General features: G+C 38.5%; 1 protein-coding gene across 5 annotated transcripts in view; it reads left to right on the top strand.

Annotated features, from left to right (window-relative positions):
* AKT3 (AKT serine/threonine kinase 3) overlaps positions 1 to 19,113 on the top strand; it is a 154,749-nt gene that overhangs the window by 124,748 nt on the left and 10,888 nt on the right. For all 5 annotated transcript variants that reach the window (XM_038130328.1, XM_038130327.1, XM_038130329.1 and 2 more), the window contains 3 exons: positions 6,149 to 6,363; positions 9,041 to 9,128; positions 18,320 to 18,422. In XM_038130328.1, the coding sequence (XP_037986256.1) occupies positions 6,149 to 6,363; positions 9,041 to 9,128; positions 18,320 to 18,422 (406 nt within the window). The remainder of the gene's footprint in view (positions 1 to 6,148; positions 6,364 to 9,040; positions 9,129 to 18,319; positions 18,423 to 19,113) is intronic.

A 19,113-nucleotide genomic window follows, 5' to 3' on the forward strand; every position in this document is an offset into this window, starting at 1 on the left:
TTAACAGTACATTGATGTATCCAAGTTCTCAGTTTTCTTTCACAACATAGGTGTGCAGACAGTTTGTTTAGATGTTTAAATATTTTCCCATCTGTTCTGTCAAAATTATTGATTGAGCAACAAGTTACTTGTAATGTCCTATCTAAAGGTCTATATCTGATGGATTAGGAGAAACATTATTAGGTCAAAAATGTAATGGCTTTTCCAGTAAGTTGCCTTGATTACTTAGCACCAAGTATGAGTCCAATATTTTAATATTGTTCTTCTAGAGATAAAACCCATGCTGACAACACTTTGTATGGGATTGACAATGAATTTTGCGAAGGCTTTCATGCTCAAGGTGACTGCTAAATTTGTCTGTGTTTGCAGAGTCCAGAAGTTACAGCAACTAATTACCATCTAGAGGTGTGAGGGAAACACAGCTCTGGATGGTGTGAATTTCTTCTGTATGACCAAAAATCTTCCAGACGCTGCCCATCAGGGATGTTGTATTTCAAGGAAACGCAATAAAGACAGGATTAAGGGATTTCCTTCCTTGAGCTCAGTTTGTCTGAGGTAGTCACACCTCGCTCAGTGTTCTGTGATTAGTAAAGTCTAGGAGAGTTCTAGTTTCCACCTAGGTCAAGTGGAAGTACATGACTGACTTACAGTAGTCCCAGACTTCACCTGTTATTCTGCTGGCTCACCTCCTAAAAAATTTATTTTCACAGAAGCTCGTAAAAGCATTGTGTATGTATCAACTTCTCTTTGGCATTCAGTTTTCTGCTTCCTATATCTCTGCCCCAAGCCCTTTTAAATAGGAGTTTGCAGATGTGTCTCAAGCTGTTGCCTCCAAAAAACCTTTCACCTCTTAGCTACTGAAGCAATAAAGATAATAAAAGATATATTTTCACTGGTTTTCACCATAAAATTAAATGGACATCAAATTCTGTGGTCTGTATGTTAGACTCTTAAAGGAGTGAGATGCATAAAGCAAAGAACCTGGAGAGGTATTAACTAATAAACCTAAAGATGAAAATCTACAGCCACTGGTGAAATAAAGGAAGAAGTAATTTCTGTGGGTTTTATTTTCTGGGAAAGAGAAAACTTCCAGTGGTAGTGAGAATCTTTTTTTTCAAGTACAAGACAGTGGGCTTCTCAGCATTGGGGAATAGATAAGATAGTGCTTTTTTTTTTTTTTTTTGTCAATAAATGTAAATACAAGAGTATTTTTCTTCATTGATCTGTAATTACTTGCCAAAAAAAAGAGAATTATTTGGTGTGAGGGAAAACCATGATTGAATTACTGCCATCTTAGCAGTCTTGCAGAGTGTTTGTGTTCATCACTAAGGCAAAGGTTGGGCTCTGAACTGAATTGTTTATTTTGTACATAGAGCTTTACAGACTGCTCTGTGTATAAAGCACTGTCCCATTGTATACTTGGTCACTGCCAGTAATACTCTCCAAAAACCCCAAGGTGTGCAGAGACAGTGGAATCACTACAGAATACTTTTATCTCCCTTGTTTACTGCTATCTCAGTAAATTGAAAAAAAATTTAAATTTGTATTGTGGTGTTTTGAGCACAATACAAATGAAAATTTTAAGATGAATAAATAGTTCTCCCTTAGCTGAAGATCTGATGTTGTCCAAAGCCTCTAAAAGATCCATAGAAGCACTGAAGTGCCTGCAAATGCCTGGCAGCAGATGCCTGGCTAATGTTTCTGGCTTGTTAGAAAGTGTGTGTGTTACTTAACCTTCTGCATATTTATAGAAGAGAAAATACAAACTTCAGTGGCACCTCTGCAGCTGTTTTTAGAAGCACCTGTATAAACCCAGGCTGTGTCCTTGCACTGCAGGTGTAGGTGTGAGTTAGAGGAGCTACAATGCCTGTAAAACTGTACTGGTTTCAGTGCAGCAATGAGTTTATGCTCTCTTTGGAGCCCTGTTTTACTGCTGGAGTGCTTTAGAGAAATGCAGGTTGGGAAGAGAAGCAGGGCCTTATCCTTCCCCCTAAGTGAGCACAGCTGTTCCAGCTGTCTGTGTGTGCAGGAAAAACTGGCAGAGGCAGGGTGACTTCTGTGTCAGTGTAACTTTGGGGTACAGATTGGCAAGCATTTCTTTCTGCAGCAATGCCACACCTGATGCTGCCCATGTCTCACTTGTGCTACTGCAATTGTTCACATGGCAATTGAGTGGCTTAAGTCAGAAAACTCAATTCAGGTGAAAAATAATCTAGGGTGAAACTTTTTTCCCATTTTTTTTCTAATGTCTGATGTAGTGTGTGGCATAGTTTTGACAAGGTAAGGGGGAAGCTGTGGTGAGAGAGCAGAAACAAGGGCCTGGATTAGGCTGGCGCTGCCTCTGAAAGAACCAGTTGTTGAACTAGAGCCCTGAAAACAAGTAGAGTAAGATTTTCCCAAGTTGTAAAAATGATGGCAATTTTTTATTTCCCATGATCTGGATGTGGTATCATCCAGACTGAACTGCAGTCAGTCCACCTGCTTTGCTCAGTGATGGGAAGCCACCTGGGTACAGTGATTATGTCAGGGGTGGATGACTGTAAATGTTATCCACACACTGATGTCACATTGTGCTGGAACTCTTGTCTCCTAAGACCTCACCTAGATCTTGCCTTGGATTTTGGCACCCCGTGTATGTGAAAAGGATGAAGGAAGGGAAATCATAATTTGAATGATCTGACTATTTAAACAAATTTTGTGGAAGAAAACAAATCGCTCCATCTTTACTGTGTGGAAATACACCTCATTTGAGTGTGTAGTCAGTGTAGGTGCTCTCTCTGAGCTCGTGAGTTCTGTGTGACCCTTGTGTTGTACTGCCAGGAAATATCAATCGCTTTGCAGCAGATCAGAGTGGTTGACCTTGTGCCCTCTACAATGGTTTTGGTGGGCCTGCTGCCTATCCTGCTGTGACCATGAAGGGATTGGGTTGTTAGTGCAGGGCATTTGCTTAAAGATAGGTTTGAGGGTCCTTATAGCAAGGGACAAGCATTGGCTAGTGGTGGAGGCAGCTCTTAAGGGCAGCACACAGAGTCCAAGCTCAAGCTTTCCATGGTGTCTGTGTCTGGCCAGGTGCTTAGACTGGTACCCCACATATACAAGAATATCCCCCAGCTACTGGAGAGACAGCAGTGTCATTCCTCACAACCAAAGGAGACTTCTCTAAAAGCAGGTATCTACTTCATGGTGGGCAAAAGATTGAGTTGTTTGTAGGTACCAAGACTGCAGCTACATGTCATGTTCATTTTAGCACTGATTTGAAGCTTTCTTGACCTATGTTCAGTGTGATTAAAACCAAATCCCTCAAATCCAAGGACTGTTTGGAAAGGATTCTGTAATGCCAGGCAGTGTGTACAGACATGTTCTCATGCCTGCCCTAACTGCATAGATTTGCTCGTAGGAGCTGCTGGACTCCAGCATTTCACTTGTATTGATTTGATACAATCTACAAATACTGGAGTTTCTAAACACCATGAAGATTAGAAATTACTTAAAAGAAATAATATTGTATCTTCACCATGAATGTATTGTGCACAATTTTATTACATTTATATTAAAATAAGTTGAGTTGTATTTTGCTTTATTTACACTATTTTCAGGCTGTTTTCTTTTTGCCTAAATAAAACCATTTTGATGCTCTTGCTTGTCTGGCTGGCTGTAAACCAGGTATTTAAACAAAAATAAAGAGTTGCCAGTTTTGCCAGCTGGGGATGAGAACCCGGCTGGTGATATGCGGGTTTGGGAGGCAGTTAATCCAGCTTTTATGCTTTTTTATGATTTTATGTAAAAGGAGGTTAAAAATCACATTTGGCTCTTTCTTTGTACCACTGCTTTGTTGCTGTTGTGGGAATGCAGCAAAAGGTTGTTCATACTTTTTATTATTATTAGGTAAAGTCCTGCATAAATTACGTAAAGCTGCAAATACAATTTGCTCTAGCTATTGGCCATGTGATTTGCCTTGTTCAGAGAATGATATGTTTTATTTTCCTGTTGCCTTCTTTTATAAACCACACATGCAAACCACACCTCAGCTTACTCATGAAAAGAATCTACCAGTGTCTCACAATTTTATGTGTTTTGCTAGCTTCCAAAGAAAAGACTAACATGTACAGATGAGAAAAACAGTAACAGTGCTAATAGTTATAGCAGAAAAATTTATAATGCTTTTATTCTGTGGCAGAAGAAGTGGTGATTTAAAGACAAGAGTCACAGATTTCATATCCAGTTTTTCGACAAATAGCTAGCAATATGCTCCAACTCATAAAACATTTAATTAATTTTAAGATGCAAGAGTTATTTTAGTTAGTTTTGTCATATGTACTTATTCAGATAATTTGTTGTATTTTACACTTTCCAAAATTTCACTCTCTATTTGGAAATATCAATGATGTAATGAGTCTGTTTGTTTTGGCACAGTTGTAAATCATATGTGTTAATGTGTTAATATTTATGATTTTTTAATCTTATATACACAAGAAGGATTTTTAATATACTTCTTTTCATCATGTTTCTGCTACTAATCCTTAAGGATGGTGAAAAGTAGCAGTATGAATGCATTAATTACTGTGGGATTTCCAAAATTGCCATACTGGATCAGACTGCATGTTGCTTCTGCTAACAGCCATCCCAGATAATTGAGAGCAGGCTTGGGTTTACTGGTAGAGCAAGAGGAGAGACACATAAATTTGTTCAACACCCCTCTATTACCCATTTTAGACAATTGCAAGATAATCTACTTATGGATAAAGTTATTTCTGATCTTTTAGAGGTTGCCTTATTCATTAAAGACTAAAAGATTTACTTTCACTACCAGGTAGCTAAATGACTGTTTCTGTATGTCTGCTTACAGCTTGAATCTGGAGGAGCTCTTTGTGATGGTGATTGCATGTGTCAGTGTGTTGTAAAAAGTATCTTGTTTTCTGGGGATTAGTTTGTTGTTGGTTTGTTCTTTTTTAAAAAATCAGTCATAGGGTGCTGCCTTTCAGAATTAGCCTTCTGTGATACAGTAACAATTCTCTATAAGGAATCATTTAGATTCTTCACAAATGCCTTTCTACTCTATTAGTTGCATTTCTTTGATTTTTCTGTTATTGTTTTAAGGTTTTTTGTTTCTTGTTTTAAAGTTTTGTGATAGCTCTTCTGCTGCAAATACTGGCTATTTGACACACACAGTTGTAATGCCTCCTGTTTTAAGATTTCTTGACTTCTCTTTCATTTTTTTTGTATGAAGAGGCATGATCTACTAGAAATTTATAGAAATTAGAATGATATATTCAGTAACCTTCAATTTCCTTATTGCTTATAATTTCTATGGGTGAATGCTGCTGATATGGTGTCTCCATGTCTGCAATTTAATATGGAGGTGTATTAAGGTCACAACTCACTGCTTAAATTTCTTATTCCATTTCTCTGGCACTGCTGGGAGACAGGATGTGGAATAAGTTGTTTTTAGGTACATAACATTGGTGACATTATGTTAACAAATTGTATAAACTTGACCAGTTTCTGTGTTTATATAATACCCTATAAGCATAGTTTGGTAGTAAACATAGTACCGGATAAACACTGCTGTGGTTTTTTGCACTGGCACAGTTCAGCTGTTAGGAATATTTAATGGAATGAAATGAAACTGGCAGGAGAAAGGCAATGAGGACTTCTGATGTAAACAAAGATCATAAAGAAACTAAACTTGTCTTAATAAGATTAAGGTGGTTCTGAGTTGGAGACTTTAGACAGGTGGGGTAAAAGACAGGGAAGTGACTGAGCAAACAGATGCTTCACACTTCTAACTGAGGCATTAGTGCCGATGTAGTACCTGTAGATAGTGTCTCTTCCTAAAGCTCTGGATGATATAAATGGCCTGGTAGAAGATATAGGCAAAAGGTAAAAAGAAGTCATGATGGCTTGGAGCAGGTCATCGTCAAATTTTAATTTTGCTTTTAGCAGTGCAGTGCCTGGTAAGCCTGAAACTTCAGTGAGCTCAGGTGTGTGAGTCAGTGCTGCAGTTTTGAGTGAGGTTCTGTGAGTCCTTTTAGCATACTGTGGAAATAAAGTCTCAGAAACACATTCATCTAGAGATACATCAAACAGACTGAAATGATGGTGTATGGAATAATTTATATCTTAAAGATGCTTTTCATTTCTCTCTCAGGTGTTAGAAGATAATGACTATGGCCGTGCAGTGGACTGGTGGGGATTAGGAGTTGTCATGTATGAGATGATGTGTGGAAGATTACCCTTCTACAACCAAGATCATGAGAAACTATTTGAACTGATATTAATGGAGGACATAAAATTTCCTCGAACTCTGTCTGCAGATGCAAAATCATTACTATCAGGTCTACTGATAAAGGATCCAAATAAACGGTAAGTGAAAATAATTGGCTATGCAGGCCTAATAAATGCTCTCATTGTGCTGGGTAATGTAAAAATGGGTCTGTGGTGGCTGGTCTTCCTGGCTGAAGGAGCTGCCAATCACAGGACAGGGTTGTACACAGCCCTACAGTTTCAGATTTCCATATTTTCAGTCCAGCAGCGATTTGCAACATAAACTTAACCAGCAAAAGGAAGAAAAGCTTGTGGAAGACAAACCTTTTAAATTATTCACAGCAAACACAGGGATCTCTTCAGGTTAATAATGTGCACTGGAACAAAGGGAAAAGATCTCAGTTGTTTTTCCTGGTGTAACTTAACCCTGAGTTCCCTGCAGTGTCTCATGGGGACTGTAGCTCTTGTTCCTGGTGGTGGTGATGGCAGGAGAGGTGCACAGGCAGCCACAGCTACATTTATTAGGGCACATAAATAAATCACATATTAGACCATTCAACTAGTAATTTGTTAAAGAATACAACTGGAGTGAAATTTAAAGAGAGCAGTTTGAAGGCAAGTGTCACCCAGCTGCTGTCTGTGCCCTGCTGTGGTGGGCTTTTCCCTCTGGGATTGTTGTCCAAGAGAGCCATTTTCCAGTGGCTCCAGTGCTGGACCAGGAGTGTCCAGTCTTCCGTGGCTCTAAAATCTCTGACTTTGTAAATCAGTGGGATTCGTCTGTAGGTACCTTCTTCCCCCCAATATCTTTGTCATTCTTGTGAGTCTCTTGGCATGTTTTTGGGGCAGCAGATTTTGTCTGCCTCTCTTCTCTAGTCCTCCTTCAGCTGCCGCTTGCTCTCAAGGAGTTTTGAGTAGTGGGCATTGCCTGCAGGCACTCAGGCCAGGACTGGTTGTGTTTCTCCAAGGGATTTGCCAGGATGCAGCCAAGAGCAGCAGGGCAGGGCAGAACAAGTGGTCAGCTTGTCTGCTGCAGCTCAACTTACTGTATGCAGGAAAAGCAAACTCTGACCAGCCAGCCAAATACAGGCAGAGCGAAGTAAAACTGTGTTTCTGTAGCAACTCCTAATGCTTTTTAACCTCCAAACAATCTGACCCATCAAATATATTAACCTTTAGAATTGGAAAGATGCTTCCTTGTAATTAATCTTTGCAGACAGTAGTGTTTATTACAGACTTATATTTAGAAGCTTATTTATATTCAAGTTCTTGTGCTAGCTAATGCTAAATAGGGGAGGAACACAGAGATTAACACAATTCAGCCTTTTTGTGAGCAGCTAGAAGATATTGAGAGAAGTCTGGAGACTGAAGGCTAACTGCCATGTTTTGCCAAGATGTAGAGAATTTTACAATGAGTAGTTGAGAAACAAGGAGGAATACAGCTTGAAAATTAGAATAACTTGACACTCAGTTATTGCAAGACTGACGTAGTAGTCCAGAATATTTTTGAAATTTGGCAGCGGGGTAATACCAAACAGACTTTTTTCTTGGTTGTGGAAATTATTCCTCTGTACAATAAATGCTTCAGAAAGGAATTTATTTTACTTAAATGATTGCCTTTAGAATTTGTCTTTGTATCTTTAGCAGTTCTTTTTAATGAAAGACACACTGTTTTTGTCACTCTTCTTGTTAACATTTAGTGTGTATGGTCTGCTTATTTAGTTAAGAGTAGCTTTTTTTCTGCTGCATCTTCCTTCTGTTAGGGCAGTAGGATCCCAAGTCTCAGGGAGAAGTTAGATGAGAGCTGAGCAGTCCTGAAAGTCAATGTGCTGTTGAGAGGCTCCTCTCCCTGGATGTGGGGTTATTTCTCAACCAACAACAACAGCTCAAGGGAGCTCACTCAGCTTGTCAAGTCAAAGTGGACTTGCTAATGCAACAAAAAATGGCCAGTTCTCTCTTCCATTCTCATGTCAGGGTTAGTTTTTCTCCAGGTTAGGAGCTGATTCTGCTCACAGTCAGAAAGTGGGAATGATGCTGTAGATGGAAGTGAGAGAAGAGAGGCATGGGCAGGACACTCCTCTCTTGGCAGCAGTGACCACTTCTGTGAGCTCAAACCACCTTGGACAAATTCACCCAAAGTAGGTGAAATTCACTTCCTAAGATGATTTACCAGACAGAGTCTGGCTTTGGCAAGCTATGGGCCACAGTGAGTAGTGTGGTTAGTTACAATGGCCTTTAAATAACCTTCTCAGCAGGCCTACAATTTATTAATTTATACTAATTGACTCAGATTGAGACTATTTTATGATAATTGGTTAATTGTTACAGCACCCAGATGCAACAGCAGTGAACACTGTATAAAAATGATGCACAAGTCATTACTGATTCAGTGCCCGGCATGTCTTTGGCAAAATTTTATATCAGCATTATTGGGTTGGTTTGGGTTTTAATAGTGCCAGGACATTAGCCGGGCTTTCAAGCAAACAAAACTTAAGTATGTTTTTAAAATTTATGAATTACTGAATAAGCTCCTCATGGACAGTAACAAACACTAGTTGGAATAGTCAAAAAGAATAGACCATGGTATGGGTATTTTCATGATCACGAATTCTCTTGAGATCGCCAAAATTCATATTAAACAGGTGAAATTTTCATACTAATTGTGTGAAAATTGTTCCCAGATAATCAAAAAGAAATGGTCACTTTTCCAATCATAACAATAACTTGATCTCCCTATAAAAGTCTAATATGTGTTTTTTCCCCCCTCCCCTCTCTTTAGACTTGGTGGAGGCCCAGATGATGCAAAGGAAATCATGCGTCATAGTTTCTTTGCTGGAGTAAACTGGCAAGATGTATATGATAAAAAGGTATGTCGTCATATGGCATTGAATAATCTGGCTTCTGCAAGGTGGTTGCAATGATAGTCATTGACTGCTGTTCTCTGCAGTTAGTATTTTTTTCTTTGCAACTTTTTTGTGTTAATACAAATGAATAATTATTCTGAACAAGGTGTACTTACCTAATCTTTGTGTTTTCAGTAATAATTTGTCAGTTCACCAGAAGTAAATTTTGCAAACCAACCTAAACCTTTTATTATGTAAATGTCCAAATTTTCTTCCTTTTCTTTTTTCTTGCTGGGCTTTCAAGAGAAAAGTACATGTATGACTCAAGATAATGTGAAAAATGTAATATAGTTTATCTTGAACTGTCATTTTATTTCTGCCTTCTACTGAAAAGTTGTTTTATGAAAAAGGCAAATAAGGTGATTGTAAGGAACTTGGAGCAAAAGCCTACTTTTTGATTGTTTATGTATAAGTAGAAACCTTTTTCAAACTTAAAGAGATATCTGAGAAAATTAAAATAGTGTTAAAACACTAAGCCAAAACAGCTTGTGGAGAAAGCAAGCGCTGGGGATTCAAATGGAAAAGTTTTCTCCAAACCCAGTCCTGTTCCTGTATTGATCAACACTTTGAGAATGATTTTAGAAAATGAATTTATCTTACTTGGGAGTGAATCTCAATTCAACTTCAGTTGTTTTATATACAGAAACTGATTTTATCTCAGTACTTCTGTAAGAATTTACTTGTTGCTATAAACCCTTTCTATTTTGATAAAGACTCTTCTTTTTTCCCCAACTGTTTTACATTGTTAATCTGCCAGTTGAGCTGCGTAATTTTAAAAGATAGTTTTTCCTCTTTTTTTTTTTTTTTGCTTTGTTCAAATAAAAGGAAAATGGAAGACATACGACTGAGCAGAATATGTTTATGCTACAATCTCAATGATACAAACTGTTTTTTCAGTTGTTGTTGAACTGGAATTTTAAAAATGTGTGGTTGTTGGTGTGGTAACTTCTCTGACAAATACCGGAATTGAAATGAAAGCCTGTATATGATGATACAAAATATGGTACTCTGAAATTACTTGATACAAGTGTGATTTTTCTCTGGCAGTATCACAAGGTTTCAAGAAACTCTACAATAAATAATCAGAGCAAGTAGATTAATCAGGTTACTTTATGAGCTCAACCACTGGTTGGTTATGTAAGGACATTGTAGAGAAGCACTGTGAGGATAAAATCTAAAAATACAAGTTGAAGACCTTTCTGGAGTAAAAAAACCCAACAAGACATTAAAATTAATAAGATTGCAATGTGCTAGGAGTGGGTGAGGAAAAAAAACCCCTGTTACATTATTCTTGCTCCCATGAAAAACATTTCTTAATTATCTTACATTAGAAATAGAACTTTCATTTCTACACTGTGTTCAGCATCTTATGTAGTTAAGAATATATAGATACTGTTAATTGCTTGTGCTTTGATTCTTTCCAAATGAACATGGCAACGTGTTTCAGTCCAGATCTTTTTCTGAGCTATTAAAATAAAAGGAGGCATTTTGCAGATTAAAAAATATATATAATTATATAAAAAGATATTAAAATGCCAGCACTTTGCTTTTATGCTCGTGGAAGTGGATATGGCTTATTGGAGTATTGTAACTAGAGAAACTCTAGTTTTTTAGTTTTTCAACTTTACTATGGGCACTGTTCCTTTGAGAAACTAAATTTGCCAGTGAAATATCAACTGAATTTCCTCAGTTGAACAGTTCACTCCAAGGATCATAGGAATTGCTTTTGTGCAGTATTAGCACACAGTGTGTCCTTTATGGAAAAACAAGTCATGAAAATGACTTCTGACAGAGTGCTTTTCTGTTTAATTAAATAGTTTTTTTTATAGGAACAAAAAATAGTTATGTTCCTATTTGTTCCTTACAAAGCTGTTTGCCTGGTTAAAATATCCAGTTGTTCCTTCTGCGCACAGAGCCTTACACTCTGCAGACTTCAGAGCTGTGCTCTGAAATATAATCCTCAAACATAATAATAAGGTTAATGAACTTTCATCAAATATGTTCATTAGAATGCTTGAGAATTAGAATATTTTTGAGATATTTTGGTATTCTAAAATAACTCAGAGAATCAAATAAATTTGATTTTTTAAATAGGTTTATTCTATGCTTGCTTCTGTTGCTGTTTGTTGTTGGATGTAGAGTCTTCAGCAGTAGGGTCGCTTGATGAAATTGATAGTGGATATAATTATTTGCACAGTAAAAATATTTCTCAGTAATTTTCCCTGAATTTTAAGCACCATGGCACTGCAATTTTCTGGCTGCATTTCAGCAGTGTGTTTCTGTTAGATATGAAAGAACTGAAGTTCACTCTCAGAGTAATGGAAACCAAAAAATCATGTGTATTCTGAGTAGTTGCTGGGTGATAGTTTTGTACATGTGCACACTGTGCTCCTGTGCCTCTAATTTTATCTTTTTACTAGGTTATCACTTCCCTGGTGTGATTAGAAACAGAATTACATATCTCCAAACTATTTCATGTATTTCATGTGACAGACCACAGCTCTGTCAGGTCAAACAGATCCAAATGGTCAAATGGAATTACTAGGTTTCTGATACTGCTAACTAGATAACCTAATTCGGTACTACATAATGATAAAAAAATATTGTATGGCACACTGGAGCAGAGAAGGTCATTGCCTTTAAATGAAAAATGTATAGTAGTTAGCATTTGTGATCTGATGTATTTATTTTTGGCAGAAAAACCATGAGGGCATATGAAAGAGAGCAGCCTGTGCCAGGTTCTTCCTGTGATCATCTCAGCCCTGATGAGTTTTTATCTCTCTGCCTGACTATGAGAAATTGAATAGTTTGGCAAACTCTGAAGACTTCAAAAGCCCATGTACTAAATAAAATACTTGTTTTATTTTTAGGTAGAATCAAGAAGCTGTTTGAAATTTCTGTGTTTCTCATGTAGGAATTGCTTTAGCATATTTTTTATTTGGGTAGCAGACATACACTAAAGTTGTCACATGTTCTGTTTAGAGTCTTTCACTGAACAAAAAAAGCACATGGGCATTACTTCAAAGGTCAAAATTTGGGTATGTCTTCGGGCTTGCAGCTTGAAGCACTTGGTAGCCTCATGGTGAAGGAGGTCCAGACCTTCTAGAGAAGCCTGGTTTTCCTCGCATATAATAGAGATGAAGGATGAGAGTAGCTGGAAAATTTGGGTTGAGATACATGTTCTGATTTGTGGTAATACCTCCAGTTGTCTCTGAAGAAAATTAGGAAGTGCCAGCAAATGAATCTGTTGGTGCTGGGGAGGGAGCAGGGACAAGTGGCAGTAGTGGTTGAAGCAGGAGGCCTGGCTTTGATGCAGGAGGTGCTTTTGGAGGCACCTGTCCCGCTCCGCTGTGAAGGCAGTGACTTTCAGCAGGAAGTCTGACAGCTGCAAGAAGCTGTTCCTCACCCTTCAGCTGTGGCTGCCTTGGTTTACTCAAGACACGAACCCAGCAAATGATTAAATCCTATGATCCAAGTCCTGGGCTCAGGCCTGGCAAAATCTGCAGTACACCTATGATCTAAAATGCACATTTAAGTACTTCTGTGCATCAGATTGTCAAGGGAAAGGGTGGGAGGTGAATAGGAAAGTACCACCATTTGGTTTTAGGTTGTTGCTATTTGAATTTGAAACTGGATTATTATTTAATCCAGTTTTAATCCATTATTTTATAATTATTTCAGGCAATAATCTGCGCTGCCACAAAACCTGCAGAAGTTACCCTCTTTGGTTGATTTTGTGTTGTTGCCATGTGAAGTTGTAAAAAGATCAGACAGCATCTAACCATTCTGATACTTTCATTGTGTTTCCACTGCTACCTTAAACAATATAGGCAGACCTAGATGTTGATTGTCGCCCTTCTCCCAGCTGCCTGAAATTACAGGGAGGAAAGTACACATAAGTGTGTCTGATTTTGAAACTTATGTTGCAGGGGGTTTGTGGTTTCCCTCTGTCCATGGTAACAGCATTGCATCACTTGTAAAACAGTTTATCCATGGGTAAACCTCCCTGCTGAAGCCAGTTTTCCTGTGGACTTATGTCCTTCCACCACTGAAATTCCAGCTTCTTCTCCTCCCCTGCCTAGGACCACCACATGCAGGGTCCGTGGGGTATTCCCAATTCCCAGCTGTGCTGTGGCTGCTGGCTCTGCAGCAAGCTGCCTTTGGGGCCATGTATGGGGAGGAACCAGTCCCTACAGGAATGCTACTGACTGTCATGAAGCTCAGCTCAAATTACCTTCTTTCCCCCAGGCAGAAACTCTAGTTTGAGGGACATGGACAGATATTCCTCCTATCTATTCAGCACAACTCAGCTGCAGTCTGTTGGTTGATGGGATTCTTACAGTAGTGGAATGGCCTGAAGTGGTGTCAGGGGAGGTTTAGGGAAGATATTAGGGAAAGGTTCTGCACCCAGAGGGTGGTTGGGCACTGGAACAGGCTCCCCATGGATGTGACCACAGCACCAGCCTGATAGAGCTCAAGAAATGTTTGGACAGCACTCTCAGGCACATGGTGTGACTCTTGGTAATGGTGCAGGGCTGGGACTTGTACATGATGATCTTTGTGGGTCCCTTCCAATTCAGCATAGTCTGCAATTCTCTGAAAATTCCCTTTAAATTAAAAGGAGAAGAAAGATCAGATTGATGTTCTTAAGCATCATACTTTTCATTTGGCAGATTGAGTGTATCACGGTTACTTTGAGGGAGCTTCAGCCACTTCATATACAACACTAAGACAAGTGATTCCTGGTAAATTATCTTTGAGCAAGTAGTGTTACATATTTTCTCTCATACTGAAGTATTTATCTAGTTGTTCACTAAGTGTGAGAAAGCTCAAGGTGTAGAATCAAGCCTGTACATTTCAGTACCTAAAGCAGTCAAATACTGTGCCTGCCCCTTTCCTTCCTCTAGGAGATGGGTGTCAAATTTTCCAGGACTTGAACTGTGGAAAAACCGTGGTGTTTCTCACACACTGCTCTTGATGGATGCCAAATGGAAATGCCATTCACTGGAGATAATGAAGACACTAAGAATTTGATATTGCTTCTGCTGTCATTTCTAACATCAAGCCTTTGAAATGGCCAGGGCAGATTCAGCTTGACAGATGGATATGAAATTGGATTTTTGTCTTGAACACAAACTCTTAAAGTCACTTAACTCACACTGAGTTTAGACTTTTATTTCTTTATTTGTACAGACACATGCATATCTATGCATATGTGTGTGTGTAATGCATAAACCCAGAAAATCTGTATTTCTGCTCCATAGAGTAGATTGTCAGGAGGTGCAGTTCCCTGTCTGGTTGGAGAATTTTTCTGAACTGAGGCCACTAAAGAAAATTATCCCATACTAAAGTTTGGCAGCTACGACCAAGCAGTGCAATTCTCTTGCAGACTGACAAGGCCTGTGCTTAACAAAAGCTTATCTTACTCATTTTGTACACAGGTTACTGGATGTGCCTTCCAGTGCCCACATCCCTCTTGGACTTCTGATTTCTCATGCCAGAAATGAGCAATAGCTGTGGCAATAGCATATGGATACTATTTCCTTGTGCACCAAATGTGAAATGTTGCTGGCTGTAGAGTGACATCTTCATGGTACAGTCATCAGAATGGTTGTTGATGTTGGGTGTTTTAATCTTTATCATTAAACCTCAGCTTCAGTCTTCTTTGGGATGTATGTGGAAGCTTCTGGAGTGTCACTCTAATGTTTATCTCTGCAGCATTTGCACCTTATTTGTCTTTGTAATGGTTTCAGCTGAAATTTGTGGACATTTTGCTTTCTGTTTTTCAATGAAGTTTGACAACTAATGGACAAAGGAGACACCCCTCCAGAAAGATGATTGCCAAGAATTTACTTGGGGAAGGGGAGGTGTGCCTTTGGTGTCCGCTCAGGAGTCTGGATGTGGGATGTCCACAAGATTTTGTCCACAAGCCCCAGTTGGTTTGGTGTAGGTGAGGTAGAACTGATGGAAAGGAGCAATCCCCACTTCTCTGTCCGCCCAGCTGTGTGGGAGGTGGAGGTAATGCTGTGAGGGAAGGAGGCAAAGTGTGTGGAAAGATTGAAGAAACCTTTCTGCTACTTCTGTTCAGCTCTATCTGTGCTTCTTAACCTCAGCTGCTGCTTCCCCTTTTTCCAAAGGTTTTAGGGGATGGGATGGTTGGTGTACATAAGGGCACAGCCTGGATAAAAACCAGTGTATGCTGTTGTGGAGAGCCTCATGGCTGGAGAGTTTGTTTTTGCAGTCAGTGAAGTTTCCAAATGCCTTTAATGTCCAGGATATGAAAGATACTGCTGTAAGATAGATGAATCCTAAAACACCATTGACATAAATTTGCATCGGGTCCCTCCCTTTTAGTTACAGCCTGGAGTTCCATGTCTCATACTTGTTTCACTTCTCCAGACAGCTGAACTTCTGTTATCAGTGCAATTTTCATCAGCTGACTTATTGGATGTTATTGATGCAGAGTTTTCCAGTAAGCTTAGCTGCTGAGCATTGAATCGGAGCACCAACTGAATGAGTTTTGTTGTAACAGTGCTTTTCATACCTGATTAAAATTATTGTAATTATTTGTTCCTTAAGAGTCACTTAGCGTTGTGCTTCTCTTCCTAAAATAATGTTTTCAAAGTTTTCCATAACCATTACTATTTCAGGTAGATGGAGAGAACAAGGGAATGATTTAAAGTCATAGTGAGGCTTGTTCATCTCAGTGGATTAAAAAAACCCCAAAAACCAAATCCCTGGATAAACCAGTAGTTAGCCTGTCAGTTATTGTTGTCTAATGCATTTTCCTTTTCCTCTCCAGAAGCACATCCATACACTGTATGACTACTTATGATGAACTTACCTTGTCATACTTTCTGTGTTTCATTAACTACTTCAGCCTGACTCACAGTTGTTATAGACTGTGAAGTGAGGGTTCACTCCTCTTTGCAAAGCTGTTGTAGCATAAAAGGTCTCAGGTGTACTTCACAGCAGGAGTACTTTGTTCTGCTGCAAATGTGTGCTGCACCATTGAAAGGACATTGCTTCTTGTCCTTGACTTGAGGAAAAATAAAACTTTTCCTTGGCTTGTATTTTCATTATTTTAAAATGAAAATTTAAATTTTTCTATGAAATGCATTTTCTGTTTCTGACCAGTAAAAAGCATTCCAATCAGGGAAGTTGTAAAATTGTTATAAACCAGTCATCTTATATTTTTTTCATACTGAATTTATTGCTGAGATCTGTGAAAGTGTCTTTTTAAAAGGATGTGATGGACACTTGGCCTTGACTAGAATACAATACTTGGTTTCCTATAATCTTGTGTAGGCTTGTTTGTTTGTTTGTTTGTTTGCTTGTTTGTTGTTTTTTGTGGGTTTTTTTCCCTGTGTTTTTTTTTGTTAGGTTGGGATTTTTTAAAAATTTTTTTTCCTGTCTTTTTAGGTTGGTGTTTTCAGTTTTTTTGGTTTTTTTTTTTGGGTTTTTTTTTTTTTGGTTTTTTTTTGGTTTTTTTTTTTTTTTTTTTTTTTGGGTTTTTTTGTTTTTGTTTTTTGTTTTTCTGAATGTTCTTTTCTCAGATAGAAAAATTAGAACAAAATGGCAATGTGGGATGTTGCACTGGAGCAGGGTCTCTTTTTAGGAATTGTGTGGCTGCATTGCTGGAGAGATGTACAACTTTGGAAATCTGCTTTAATAGTGCAGAATTGTTTGGGATAGTCTGGCTGCATATAAAGATACTTTTCAAAAAGTAAAGGAATCTGTGCAATAAAATAGAATACTTTGTTTATAAACATTGGACGTAACTTGATTTATACCTGGAAAATTCTTCTTGTGTTTATATATGTTAGCTCCTTAAGGATTTATTCTACAATGTCCTGAACTTTTACTTCGAAATACCTCTCTGCTGTTGTATGTTTTCCATACAGGACAAAGTAAGGGAAAGCTGAGCTTAGTTTTGTAAAAGTATCAATTAGATTTATTGTACTCTGTTATGTATAGGAAGTGATAGATTTGGCTTTGCTTAATAAGTGCTTGCACTGTTTCTGAAGGTCTGGAGCAGATGAAATCGGTCTCAGTAGGTACAGATCATCCGTGCATCTAGCGCATGGAACTTGGGAAAAGGAGGGAGGGGGTTAGCAGCAGTTCCTCCTGCTTTGCTGTAGGGCAAATGACCAAGTGAATTGTTTGGTGGTAGTGTTCTGCAGCCGAGGAGAGAACGTGAAACTGGTGAAAACCCCATGCAAGGTGATAGTATCAGTGAGCCAGGATATAACCTGTTGTATTGAAAGGAAAATCAATTACACTTATTCTCAGGGCATGTTTTACATTGCATATGAGGAGATAGCACCAAAGGGCTCTTAGGTACGAACAAGAACATTGTCACATCACACACACACACTCTCTCACAATTTGCAGTGTCATACATACAAAACTGCTGTATTGTTTTTGGACTGGCAGCATGCAGTGTGATATTCCATCTTCAGTGTGCCTTCCAGTAAAAACTGATTGGCACTTCTTTTGCTAGAGAAGGTGGATAGTGAGGCTGGGTCAAAAGAGGGGCAAGGGAGTCCTGCCTGCAGGCTGAGTGGCTGCCAGTGATTTGCTGTTGGGAAATCCCACACTGTGCTGTGAAAGCAGTAGGCAGGTTTAGATACAGCATCTCCCTTAAGCCTGAACTGGCCTTTTTCAAATTTATTTTCATATCATGTACTATCTTTCAATGAAAAGCTCAGATGAAGGCCTTCCCACTGAAAATAAAACTCCCAAACCATGCTTATTATGCTCTCTTTGTAGTCTTTTTCTTCTTAGCTGTTTATACCACCCAGTTGTGGTGAAGTATCTTGAGATGCCTTTGCCTGACAGCTATGTGGGTAATTAAATTGGCCTGAAGAGTTTCTAGGTAATTATCTTTATGCAGCTCAATTTATCTGCAAGTCATGGGAGAGTGATACTTGGAATTTAGCATTGTTGTGCTATTGATTGGATTCTGAACTGATATTTTTGGGATTGACTCAAATGGTTTTTATCTCTTACTGGAAGTTAGAGACTCAGCTGACTCTCCACAGACCTACTTGTTTGATTTGGGGTGTAGAGAAAAAGAAATTAGTTGTTTTCCTGATAGTAATTTGGCTGCTTTGAGATTTAGTAATTTTGTATTTTTTTGTGGTTTCTTTCAGCTCGTACCTCCTTTTAAACCTCAAGTGACATCTGAGACAGACACCAGGTATTTTGATGAAGAATTTACAGCTCAGACTATTACAATAACACCGCCTGAAAAATGTAAGTCAGAAATGATGCATAAGCATGATGTAACAATAATGTTTCTAATAAAGCAGTGTGGAAGGTTTTTTCTGTTTGAATAGAAAAGCTGTTCTCAGTGTTACTAATAAAAGTCTTCATATGGAAGTGTGTAAGAGTAACTCTCAATGACAGCTTTATTTTGAAGAAGCAATAATTACAAAGCTTAGAAGATTAGGTCACTCTGAGCTGGGTTTTGGGGGCATTTTTGGTGTAGGCGTTTTTGTGTTGATTTTGTTTGGAGGTTTTTTTTTTTTCCATTTGTTTATTGATTTGGGGTTTGCTTGTTTGCTTTTAAATGAAAGAAGACCTCGGCTTCAAGTGGTTACTGGTTGGCAGTCAAGGTCCCAGTTGAGCAAAGTAATTGGAACATGGACCCTTCTTTAAGCATGTGGACAGTGCTGCTGTCTTCATGGGCTGTGTAGCTTTAGTAAGATGGACATATTTTGAAATACTTTGAAGACAATGATCTGAAAAAAATCAATTACTTGAAAATTAAATATCCTATCAAGTCCTGTGCTTCAACAGAGCTCCTAAAGAAGGTGTTAATGTGGATGTAACCACAGTACTGGACATTGCAAAATTTCTTTATTGGAGTGAATGTGAGTGAATGTGAGTGAATTTCACCATGGTTTGTGTTTTTGTCACATTGTGTTACACACAAGAATCATGA

This window comes from Motacilla alba, chromosome 3 (genome assembly GCF_015832195.1).
Source record: "Motacilla alba alba isolate MOTALB_02 chromosome 3, Motacilla_alba_V1.0_pri, whole genome shotgun sequence".
Classification (NCBI taxonomy): domain Eukaryota; kingdom Metazoa; phylum Chordata; class Aves; order Passeriformes; family Motacillidae; genus Motacilla; species Motacilla alba.